The sequence below is a fragment of the Mesoplodon mirus genome (genome assembly GCF_964341445.2).
Source record: "Mesoplodon mirus genome assembly, chromosome: 7".
Classification (NCBI taxonomy): domain Eukaryota; kingdom Metazoa; phylum Chordata; class Mammalia; order Artiodactyla; family Ziphiidae; genus Mesoplodon; species Mesoplodon mirus.
The window spans coordinates 101,749,528-101,762,435 of NC_138983.1; the positions used below are offsets into that span (position 1 = coordinate 101,749,528).

The 12,908-nt window shown below is 47.3% G+C and overlaps 1 protein-coding gene and 1 pseudogene across 2 annotated transcripts in view; both read right to left on the reverse strand.

The window, feature by feature from the left end:
* The window catches only part of LOC309808912 (centrosomal protein of 78 kDa-like), an 823,590-nt pseudogene that overhangs the window by 624,112 nt on the left and 186,570 nt on the right, over positions 1–12,908 (reverse strand). The gene's annotated exons all lie outside the window — the stretch shown is intronic.
* Positions 4,010–12,908, reverse strand: part of LOC309808097 (forkhead-associated domain-containing protein 1-like) — a gene marked incomplete at its 3' end in the record, with an annotated part of 108,360 nt that continues 99,461 nt past the window's right edge. The window contains exon 5 of the mRNA XM_082628098.1: positions 4,010–4,057. Coding sequence (XP_082484224.1) covers positions 4,010–4,057 — 48 coding nt within the window. The remainder of the gene's footprint in view (positions 4,058–12,908) is intronic.

Sequence of the window (12,908 nt, forward strand, 5' to 3'; positions counted from 1 at the left end):
TCCAGTCCTGTGACTGAATGCAGTTACCAACACCTTCCTTTCAGAAACATGAAAATTGCCACCCTGCTGATACTGTTTTTAGTCTACTTCTCCATACTGCATTTTCCCCCAGTAGACTTAAAGCTGTACCTCTCAGTTAGGGATATTTTGCCTCCCAGGGGACTTTTGACAATGTCTAGAGACATGCTTGATTGTCACACCAGGGAGGAGTTACTGGTATCCAGCAGGTAGAGGCCAGGGATGCTGCTAAACATCCTACAGTGCACAGGACGGCCCCCCTCACATAAATGCTCTCCGGCACCAAATATCATTAGTGCCAAAGCTGAGAAACCCTGACTTGAAGAAATCCATAGAGATAAAATCATATTCCTCTTACTTATATGTTTCAGTGAAAGGAAGTACATATAAAAATGTACACATCTGAGAATTCGGCTTTCCATGACGTAGGACAATGAGATCGTCTGTTTTTAACCTACCCTTAGAATTTAGTCATTTGATGTGCATCTCCTTACTGTTTCCCCTTCAATCTTATTTCTGGCTCCTATTCTACCCCTTGAGACCTTTCTATTATTGGCTTGAGGGAAGGTTAATGGACAATTTTTACTGCTTTCAGGTCAATGGAAAAATCTTAGGTCTTAAATTTTTTTTTTTAGACTCGGGAAATAAACATCAAAATCAACTTTTATCGTAAATAGCAGTTAGATATTTTTGGTCCCAATTCCTCTTTGCCATTTTAATTCATTGAGTGGATATTTTCAATAAACTAGGCATTACCTTTCAAATTATTGCTCTCTTCTGCTCACAGCATCTCCTGTGAGATGTGTATTCCTGAATCTTTCTCTCTCATGCTTTTGTGCTGATTTGAAAGAACCCACTTGGTGCTAAAATGAATTTATCATTGGCAACTGCTAGAATGGTGTGTCCTTTCCTAATCAAAAAGTCAATTTGTGGGCTCATACTTTGAATCTGATTTTTAAAACAGACAACTAATTTGTCAGAAACAAAAAAAAATGCAGCTTTTATCTTTTTTGTGGTTGTTGTTCAGCTTTGAAAGAGGCAGCATTTAGATAAGGCAGGTACATTTATTTTTATTTTTGGCTGCGTTGGGTCTTTTTTGCTGCGCACTGGCTTTCTCTAGTTGCCGCGAGCGGGGGCTACTCTTCGTTGTGGTGCGTGGGGTTCTCATTGCAGTGGCTTCTCTTGTTGTGAAGCACGGGCTCTAGGCACATGGGCTTCAGTAGTTGTGGCACGCGGGCTCAGTAGTTGTGGCTCACGCACTCTAGAGCACAGGCTCGGTAGTTGTCGCACATGGGCTTAGTTGCTCCGCGGCATGTGAGATCTTCCCAGACCAGGGCTCGAACCCATGCCCCCTGCATTGGCAGGCGGATTCTTAACCACTGTGCCACCAGGGAAGCCCAGGCAGGTACATTTATTCACTTGTTTATATCAAGTATTCACACAATTTCTCTTACCAACACATATATTCACAGTTTGTCAAGTTTTACCCAAAAAGTGAAGGAAAAAGCTTGCTATCCCATTATTATATGATTTTTCTCTCTTTTGTGCTTTGTTAAAGTAGATGCTGATGATTTTTCTTGACTGGACATATCATCAAGGATGCTTTCTGAAATAAGTCATCTTGATGATAAACACTAAGGACATTTTCTTGCATTTAAAGTTCCCATGCACCTCTCCAATTTTATACAGTATTGAGCCTAGGTGATCTCTGAGATGCATGCTGTATTGTTTGACATTGGTTCTTTTTTCTGATAAGGAAGACCTATAGCCCAGAAGGCTTTTTGCCATAACTTTTGCTTCCCAAATTGTATTCTAGTTGGTTTTGTTGTGGTTATTCACCCTCCATTAGTTCCAAGTATGCTTTTAAATAATCGAAAATTTCTCCAAATCAATGTGAGTTTGTAACTACTACTGACTCTTTTCTTTCCCACATTTTTTATATTACAATTAAATTCCAGGTTTTAATGCACAGAGTTGGGACTGGAGATAGAGAAAAGGAGAAAGGGAAGAGAAGTCTGTTTATATCATGCCATGGAGAATTTGATTTATAGTTCTGGACTGGGGAGGGATAGGAAAACAGTCTTTGTAAAAGACTGTTTCTTTAAAGGAAAATGGTAAGTACCACACTCAGACTGGTCTCCAAGGATGATTGTTTCCTGCTTCTTTCTTAAGGAACTGACACTGGGTGGCCACGCTATCTGCTGGGAATCCTCACTGCCCAAGAGAATGGATTTTCCTTTGTTCAGGGCAGCGTTTTTCAAACTCGGCCCCATTGACTGTGGGGTAGAACAGTTCTTTGTTGTGGGGACTGTCCTATGCATTGGTGGGTGTTTAGCAGAATCCCTGCTCTCCTAGATGCCAGCAGCAGCTCCCCCTCCGGCCACTGTGACTTTGCCAAATGTCCACTGGGGGGCAAACCCAATCCTGGTTGAGAACCACTGATCTGAGGTGAGAACATTCAGTTCTGGCGTTGGCTTGAATCCTTAACAGTGTCACTGCAAGCTGAGAACGTTTTGTCACATGTTGCATCTGGGAGCTGGTCGGCTTGTATCAGCATGTCATCCACCTAACTGCCTTCCTGGAAAGTGCAGAGTTCCAGGGGTCTGATGAGACACATGGCAGTCAGGCGGGTTGGTCCCAAGGAAACTCCTGTTGCCAGGGCTACGTTTTAAAGGTGTCTGGTGCACGTGTATACATGTTCTCTCTAGTGGCTTTTCTGGAGAAATTTGCATCTGTGTATTGTGTGCTCGTATTTCCCTATCTTTCCCTCCCTCTCTGGGTCAGCTTGCTTCGCAATGTCCAAGGAGAGCAGGTTTCCTGACCACTACTCTCCTTCAGTTATTGGAGGATCTGAGCCTGATGTGCTGTGGCTCACTGTCACGTACCATCCCATCTTCAGGCACTCTGGGACATCGCTTCCTAGGCCAGCTGCATTGCTACAAAGAAACCGGGGAATGGCTTTCTCCTGTCGGCTCAGCATGAAAGGTGCTTCTGAATGGTCTGACGGTGACTTGCGAACCACCACCCACACAGGTGGCAAGAACTTTGGAAAGCATCCACCCCTCTGCCATGAGGCTGTCATGAGGGGGTGCAGGCTTCCCATCAGAGGCATACGCTTCCCTGTCGGGGAGTGGACACAGGGGGGTCTGAGCTGGAGGTTCCAGGCGCCTGTGCCTGGCTCATCCTGCACCCATGAACTTGGTTCTACCCCGCTGCCCACCACCACCACTGCCAGGCGCTGCTGGGCCATCTTAGTGGCTTGCCCTTACTGGTGATCTGAGATCTGAATGCCACCTAGCGAGAAAGCTGATGGACGACTTCATCAATGAGCTGTAGGACTATGGGCAACCCTTGTCTGCTCTGGGCCCGTTTCTCCCCCTGCAGAATATCACATTTGGCTCCATCACCATTCCCTGCAGGGTGTTCTGTGAAAGCTGACCCTGGAAGATGCTCTGTGGGGAAAAAGAGTTTTGTGGCCAAATGGGTTTGGGAAATGTGACGTCATACAGCATCTGTTTGGAGATTCATAATGTGCACAAACATTTGAGACATTTTCTGGAATTCTCTGCACCCAGGTATCCATGTGGCTCACTCGTCACTTTTCTGCAATGTGATTTCCCTCGAGACTTTTCCTGATCACCCAGATCTGTGGTCCCTTCTCATCTGTCCTTTACCCTGCCCCATTTGTCTTCACAGCAGTTCTCATTTTCTGACATTGCATCATATTTTTATTTATTGGTTTATTTTATGTCCCCCCTCCACCCAAGATGTGCCCTCTGTGTCAGCAGGGACTTGATCCATTTGTTTGCAGATTATCCCTAGCATGTGACCCATAGTAGGTGCTCAATAAAAATGTGTTGAATGAATAGACTGTTTAACTTGGAGATTCCCAAATGGAGCTCATCAGGGACGTTGTCCCATTAAAATCCTGGGAAATGTGCATGGGGACTCACCAGGAAGAGGGTGGCTAAACTCCTGATGGCCGTGGTTCCTAGTACCAGCCACTTAGTTCTGAGTACACAGACAACTCGGCGTTAGACTGAAAACAAACAAAACGGACGTCATGAGAGTTGCCATCACGTGCCTTGAGGAACCAAGCCTTGTGCAAGGCTGACCCCAGGGCTGCCTCAACTGGTCTTACCTACGTGGCCCTGCTGCCGTTTTCCTGAGATGGCTTTATATGAAGATTCCTTGCAAACTATTGGTGGCGCCTGGTGAATTTTCCCAAAACACGGTTTCAGAAATGAGTGTGAGGCTCACACTTGGAGAAGTGCTTGAATCTTCAAGTTCTCCATCAGGAGACTGTGGTCTAGTCACAGCCACCACGTGGCAACTCCCCCCCGCACCCCCGCCTCCACTCTGTGTCAGGTGTAGCTTTGGCACTTTGCCTGTGGTTTCCTCAGGTGCTCAAAAGTAGGAAACTCCAAGGCTTCCCTGGTGGCGCAGTGGTTGGGAGTCCGCCTGCCGATGCAGGGGACGTGGGTTCGTGCCCCGGTCCAGGAGGTTCCCACGTGCCACGGAGCGGCTGGGCCCATGAGCCATGGCTGCTGGACCTGTGCATCTGGAGCCTGTGCTCCACAACGGGAGAGACCACAACAGTGAGAGGCCTGCGTACCACAAAAAAAAAAAAAAAAAAAAAAAAAAAATTAGTAAACTCCATTTTGCTGGTGTAGAGAGGAAGGCTCAGAGGGATCCAATTATTTGCTCACGATCATCCTTCTGGGAAGCAGCAGTGCTTGGATTAAAACAAAGTCCTCCCCAGTTGAAAGCCCATCTCTCGCCCTCTGCACTTGCATACAGAACAGGGGCTGTCCTTTTGTACCTCCACACTTAAATACTCAGCACAATTTGTCCTAGGAGCTAAATGGGCCTGGCCAGGGCCCTTAAGGCAACAAATGAGACCAGTAATCCTCAGAAGGGCTCTTCGTGTACTGCCCATTTATGGCCTGTGGTTTGATTGATCCATCCATTTCCAGGGATAAAGCTGTGTCCCATTTTCAGTTTTGCTCCACAGTTGTGGGTTTAGTTTAGATTTCCCATCTCACACGTGTTCATCCAGAGCCAAGGCGTCTCAGAACATTGGGCATCAAGCAACAGAAACCCACTGCAACTCGTTTAAGCATAAGATAGGACTTTATTGAAAGTAGCCTGGGGCATCCTATAGGACAGTGAGTGAGGCCAGGCTAAGGAGAGCCCAGAACTGTCTCTTTCTCTGAAGGACTGTTTTCTCCGTGAACCTCTGCTTCATGAGTCTCCTCTTGCAGACCAGCTTTCTCTGTGCACGTGGCTCCCTGGTGGCTTTCAAGTTGATTAGATCCAGTGCAAGTAGCCAGTCCAAAATGACCATGGTCATGGTCACCCAAGGCCACGGGACCCACTTTGGGAAACACTGTTCAAGCAAGGACCCTTCCCATGGAGAGCGGGGCTTCATGCTTTGTCCCCAGAACCCAGAACAGTACCCTGGCACATATCTGTGGAGCTCCATACTTACCTGTGGGTGGAAGCAGCTGACTTAGCTGCACACACACACCAGGCAGCGCTCTGCACTGCAGTCACAGTTGTGCTCCAACACGATCTTGATCTCAATCATCTGCTTGTGGCTCCCCTTTTCAGAACTGTAACTGGTCTGAGAAAAGTGAAAATCAAAATCGAGACCAGGTGGAGTATCCACTGTGGGCCCAGCACTGCCTGATATGATGCAAAGGCAGGGCGCGCCTTCAAGGACATGGACTACATTTAGGATCCGACCTTAAAAGGGGAATTTATTGGGAGGACACAGCATTTCTTGTGGAACCCAGGGGCAGAAGTACAGCTGGGCTTTCCAAGGCATCAGGACCAAAGACCAGAAAGTCATCAGGACACAGCTATGTCTGAGGTCTCATCCTCATGTCGGCCTCTTTCAGCAATCAGCTTCTCTCTGTGCTGAGGTACGTCCCCTGCTTCACTCACCTGTGGCCCCTTAATCCCTGATACCACATTGCCCAACCCAGGACCTGGGAGAGATGAGCCTAGCACAGCCCAGCTTCTGATTGGTTCTCCTGGTCAGGTGAACACATACCTATCAGCTGTGACTTGAGAGGGTGGAGGTCACATGGCACCAATATGGCTGCTGAGATTCCTCCTTTTGGGTGGCGGGGGGAGTGCTGGGGGGAATTTTCTTTGCTCTTTCATAGCCCTGGGGCCAGTTAGGGCCCAAGAACAGGTGAGGTGGGTGGCTTTTGATTTTTCTCCCGTCTCTGCCTTTCTTATATTTAGTCTAAGAACAAAAACACGGCGGAGAGGAAAGGAAGGGCCAGGGTCTTTCTTCTGGTTTTTACCTTTTTAGCTTTTTCTGTAGTGAAAAGATAGAGAGCTCTGAGAAGTCTGAACCAGTGAACAAGCAGGACGAGTGTGCCTTCGGGAATTTTGAGGTGAAAGTGACCTCCTGCTTTGGTTTTAATTTACTCTTGCAGATAACTTCCTTGTCTTCCTAGGCACTATTCAGGGCTCCAGCCTATTGCTACCATTCCCAGCTAACATTCTCCCTGCCTTCCTTTTAGACGGAGGTGCATCCATGCTCCATATTTTACGTACTAAACATCCATGAGCTATTCTCTGAACAACGTGAATAATTTTCTACTTGATTGTTTCCACACATACAAAACAACTAAGGTCCTTTGTGCAATTCCCACAGCACTCCTGCCGTATAGGAAGAGTCCAGAAGTGTTCAGATCAAAGTGGGGGGCTGGTCTCTAATGAGTTGAAGATTGAGCCCCGTGTTGGTTTGCTAAACACAGTGATGAATTCCCACAAGCTTAGTGGCCTAAAACAACAAACGTATTCTCTCATGGGTCTGGGGGCTGGAAGCCCCAAATCAGCATCAGCTGGGCTGCAATCAAGGTTTTTCAGAAGGACCAAACTCCCTTGGATGTTCTAGGGAGGAGTCCATCCCTTGCCTCTTCCAGCTCTGGTGGCTGCTGGCATCCCTTTTTTCTTTTTCTTTTTTTTCTCGCTATGTAGGATTCCCATCTAGGGAAATACAATAATTTATATGTGCATTTTCCTGTTGATGGATATTTAAATTGTTTCCAATTTTCAATATGATTTCTTTTAAAAAAATTTTTATATACTTTTTCAAGGTTACTTTACATTTACAGTTATTACAAAATATTGGCTATATTCCCTGTGTTGTACAATACATCCTTGAGCCTATCGTACACCCAGAAGTTTACATCTCTCACCTCTCCACCCTGTATTGTACCCTCCTCCCGCTCCACGCTGGCAACCATTAGTTTGTTCTCTATATCTGTGACTCTCCTTCTTTTTTGGTATATTCGGTAGTTTGTTGTATTTTTTACATTCCATATATAGGTGATATCCTACAGTATTTGTTTTTGTTTGACTTATTTCACTTACCACAATGCCCTCCAAGTCCACCCATGTTGCTGCAAATGGCAAAATTTCGTTCTTTTTTAAGGCTGAGTAGTATTCCATTGGTTATATGTACCACATCTTCTTTATCCATTCATCTCTTTTAAATTTTTTTTTTTTTTTTTTTTTTTGCGGTTACGCGGGCCTCTCACTGTTGTGGCCTCTCCCATTGCGGAGCACAGGCTCCAGATGCACAGGCTCAACGGCCATGGCTCACAGGTCCAGCTTCACCACGGCATGTGGGATCTTCCCGGACCGGGGCACAAACCCGTGTCCCCTGCATCGGCAGGCGGATTGTCAACCACTGCGCCACCAGGGAAGCCCCTATCCATTCATCTCTTGATGACACTTAGGTTGCTTCCATATCTTGGTAATTGTAAATAATGATGCTCTGAACATTGGGGTGCATGTATCTTTTCAAATACATGTTTTTGAAAACACGTGTTTTTGTTTTTTTCGGATTTATACCCAGGAGTTGAGTTTTGAGGTCATATGGTAGTTCTATTTTTAGTTTTCTGAGAACCCTCCATACTGTTTTCCACAGTGGCTGTGCCAGTTTACATTCCTACCAACACTGTACCAGGGTTCCATTTTCTCTAAAAATTGTAAACTTTCTTCCTAGGGGTAATTGAGATGGTAGTTCAATAATAACATAAGATCAGGTGAAGTCTAAAGAAATTTTAGAAAACCTGGATAAAGTAAGAAAACATCTGTTCTCTGGCATCTGAATGTTAGAGAGACACCAAGACATGTGGGCCAAGTTCTGGAGAGAAGGGAAACACAGACGCAAGCTTGACATTTGGTGCAGCTTTTCTCCTTGGGGCATTTGCGGATTCAAATCTTACAGCCTAGGAGCTGAAAAGCCAAGGAGTTCAAAAGACTCTAACCACAGAAGCTGCTGGCATCCCTTGACTTGTAGGTGCAGCACTCTAGTCCTGCCTCTGTGGTCACTGCCTCCGCCTCTTCTTTGTATATAATCTCCTCCTGTCTCTCACTTATAAGTACACTTACAGATGGCACTTAGGGCGAGGATAGTCTCAACTCAAAATCCTTATATCCGCAAAACTTTACCTTGTAAGGTAACATTCTCAGGTCCCAGGGATTAGAGCCTGAGATCTTTGGGGCCACCAGTCAGCCCACTGTAAGCCCTAAACGTCTTCTCTCCTGAGGAGGGTCTAGGCTGGGCAGAAACCCCGACAGACATCTACCAGAGGCCAGATTGAGAGCCCTTTTAGAAGGTCAATTCTCAGCTCATTTGGAACCTTGCTATTGCCCTTTTTTTTTTCTTTTCTTTTCGGTACGTGGGTCTCTCACTGTTGCGGCCTCTACTGCTGCGGAGCACAGGCTCTGGACGCACAGGCTCAACAGCCATGGCTCACGGGCCCAGCCGCTCGGTGGCATGTGGGATCCTCCCGGACCGGAGCACGAACCCGTGTCCCCTGCACTGGCAGGCAGACTCTCAACCACTACGCCACCAAGGAAGCCCTGCCCTTTCTTTTTTCCTCCTGTTTGTCCTCAACAGGGGGAAGCATTAAGAGTAAATGAGGGGCTTCCCTGGTGGAGCAGTGGTTAAGAATCCGCCTGCCAATGCAGGGGACACAGGCTCGAGCCCTGGTCCAGGAAGATCCCACATGCCGCGGAGCAACTAAGCCCGTGCCCCACAACTAATGAGCCTGCGTTCTTGAGCCTGCGAGCCACAACTACTGAAGCCTCCATGCCTAGAGCCTGTGCTCCGCAACAAGAGAAGGCCATGGAATGAGAAGCCCGCACAACACAACAAAGAGTAACCCCTGCTCGCCACAACTAGAGAAAGCCCGGGCGCAGCAACGAAGACCCAATGCAGCCATAACTTAAAAAAAAATAATAATAAAAAAATAAATGCATTAACAGATTTTGTGTTTCCTCTCATCGTTAGTGTATTGCTTTCATTCCTAAGACCCTAAAAAATTGGAAACCACTCCACTTACCAGGAACACACTTTGCAACACGGATCCAGGGGAAGCTGTTTTCTTCCGTAGACACTTCATGACCCCGGTTTCCACAACAGCAGGCACTGCTGGCTCTGCCAAGTTGCTGGAGAAGGGCACCTTATCTGCAAAGTCACGAATCCAAATGGGCCCCCATTGGCAAGGGTGGAAGGAAGTTGTTTGGCTTAGCTTCTTGGGGGATCAGAAGATTGGGAGTTCTGGGGGGGAACTGCAGGTACCTTGCTGTCCCTTGGTACAACGTCAGGGGAAAGAAAGGTCGCTGGTAGCTTCTCAGAGCTACCAGTTGGGGCTGTGCAGAGCGTCTTAGTAAATGCCATTTTGGTTGCAAATAACAGAAACTCAAACCGGCTGAAGCAAAAAAGGGGACATCTACGGGGAAGAAAAGATGGCTCCTGCCTGTCCAGACTCCTCCGCTTTGCTTGCCCTTTGATTCTCTAACCTTCCGCATTTCCTTTCAGTAAACTCCTTTTCTGTTTAAGTTAGCCACAGGAGATTTCTGTTGGTTGCAACCAGAGAATCTTGAGTGATACAAAAAGTCCTAGTGGAACCCAAGGCATTGGAATGGGCCTTTCCAAGGAAAGAAACCAGGAACCAGAAAGTCATCAGGAATCAGGGCAACTTTCTGCATCAGTTGGAATGCCTTCAGCTTTTTTTTTTTCCTTCATGGAGCTCATAATCCATTCATTTATTCAATAAGCAATTATTGAGTATCTATCCTGTGCCAGGCACCCTGGTCAGTCTTAGTGTTCCATACAGGTATAAAATATGCCAAGACCCCTGCCCTCAAGTAGCTCACATTCTAGTGAAGATAAGACATGTGAGCACATAGAGTATATTCACAACACAGAATAAGAAGAGCTATGCCATGGACACATATACACCAGCAAACATAAAATAGATAGCTAGTGGGAAGCAGCCGCACAGCACAGGGAGATCAGCTCGGCGCCCCGCGACCACCTAGAGGGGTGGGACAGGGAGGGCGGGAGGGAGGGAGATGCAAGAGGGAAGAGACATGGGAACACATGCACATGCATAACTGATTCACCCTGCGACAATGCAGAAACCGACACATCTTTGTAAAGCAACTACACTCCAACAAAGATGCAAAAAAAAAAAAAAAAAAAAAAACAAGAGCTATGCCAGAGGGATGAAGCATGACTGTCTTCAGAGACCTAGAAAGCACAGATGCAATATCCTGGTAGAGAGGGCCTGGGCAGAGAATCGCAGCTAGGTGAACCTGTGTGCACAGAGAACATGGTATGTATGAGAAGCTGCAAGTTTTCAACATCCGTGGAGCAAAAGAGTTCTTGCAAAAGTAGTGGGAGACGTGGCTGAAGAAATTGGTTGAGGATGAAGCATAAAAAACCCACTGAAGTGTTATCTTTTTTTCCTGAGGAGCATGGGGAGCCATGGAAGATTTTTAAGCTGTTTGAGGACATGGTCAATTCTCTGGGTTTCAGAAAAGTCCCTCTGGAGTCTGGGATGTGGTGAAAGCTGGGCTGGACCTTTCACCAGTGGGCATGCTCAGTCGCTCAGGAAAGGTTTTCGCTCTGCCTTGGGAAATTTTTCACGCCGCTCTGGCAGCGGAGCTCGCCCCGCCCACGGCTTCTCCTCACTGGATTGGTTGAACTCAGGGAGGCTACCAGGAGGCCCAGTTGACCTCCCAACTCCACACCCCCGCCCCCGCCCGTTAACGCTCTGGGCGCGCGCTGCCTTCAGCTTTAAATAACAGAAACCTGGATGTGGGTAGATGGTAAAAATTTGGAGCCCCTCCCAAATGAACTCTAGCCATGTGGCTTGCTTTGTCTGATGAGAGGTTGGCAAACACATGGCAGGTGGAGACTTGAAAAGTGTGCTTTGGGGCTTTCTCTCTCCTCTTGCTCTTGGAAACCTGTACCCACCACACGTGGCCTGGTCTGGCCTGTTGGGTGATGAGGGACCACACCAGGCAGAATCAGACGTCCCAGATGAGGCCTTTCTAGACCAGGGTTTCTCATTCTCGGTACTATTGACATATTGGATCAAATAAGTCTTGGTTGTGGGCAGCTGTTCTGTGCACTGCAGGATGTTTAGCAGCATCCCTGGCCTCTACCCCGAGATGATAGTATCACCCCCACCCCAGTTTAACAACCAAAGTGTGTCCAGACATTGCCCAATACCCCCTGGGTGGCAAAATGCCCCCAGTTGAGAACCACTGTCCTAACCCAGCTTGCCTGGCAATGACCAGGCAGGCATGTACACGAAGCCACCCTAAACTAGCCCCAGCCAAACCAACCAGACCAGTACAAGTGGCCAGCTTGACGCCTGGAATCATGAGAACTAATAGTTGCCATTTTAAGTCACTAACTTTTGAGTGATTTGCTCCACAGCACAAACAGGTACATCTGACCACAGTGGCTTAAACTGATAGGATTGATTTAGTTATACAACAGGATGTACAGAGGTAAGCAGTTCAGGTACACTGCAGAGCACAGTGATGCCACTAGGCTCCCACCCAGGCTTTTCATGTCTTTCCACTGCATTGTCCTTTGAGGTGGGCTTTGGTCTCTTGCTTGTTACCTGGTGATCCCCAACATGGCTTCTCCAGCTCCTAGTCCGAGCTCCAGGAGAGGAAAAGGAGACAAGGCAAAGGGACAAAGAGAAAAACTTTCTCCTAGCAAAGCCTTGCCTTTAATTCCAGAAGGGAAGCCCTGCCCAGGGCCTTCACCTGCATGTCACTGGCCAGAACTGAACAACACAGCCAGGTCTAGCTGCAAGGGAGGCTGGGAAATGAGGGCATTTCGCGTGCTGCTTATACAGTAGAGGGAGGCAATGACTAAGGGGCTTGTAGTGTCTGCTGCACTGTCTCTCTGGGGGTCGTCTTGGTTTCTTCTTTTTTTTTTTTTTTTTGCCACACAGTGTGGCTTATGGGATCCTAGCTCCCTGATCAGGGATTGAGTCCGGGCCCTTGGCAGTGAAAGCGCAGGGTGGACGGCCAGGGAATTCCCTGGGTCTTGGTTTCTTGTCTCTACCTGTTGCTTATCTATCCTGGCCATCTCTTTCTAACACTGGCTTTGTTTCTCCAAACACAGTGGGAGAAATGGCCACCCCAGCTGGGAACTGCATCAAGACTTTCAGCTCCGGGCCATTAATGACCTGTGTGGTAACTCCGTGTCCCACTTCCAAATATCAAGGGCACAGGTGCTGATTGGCCCAGCTTGGGTTAGAAGAGAAACCTGATTGGTCTGGCTTGGGTAGACTATCTACTGATCAGCCAGTCAGGTGTGGCCAAGAGAGCAGCAGTAGGTAGGGTAAACCTGGTTGGGGAATGTGCATTCTCAGAGAAAGGGGTGTGTGGCTGAGGAGACACCTAAAGAACCATCTAGTTCAAGGAGTGAAGAAAGGACATTGCCATTGTGGGTTGCAATGTTGATACGATAAAGATTAACACGTCCTTTGAAAGATCTCAAATACAGTGGAGTCACATAGGCATTACATTTAACTTATGCAAAT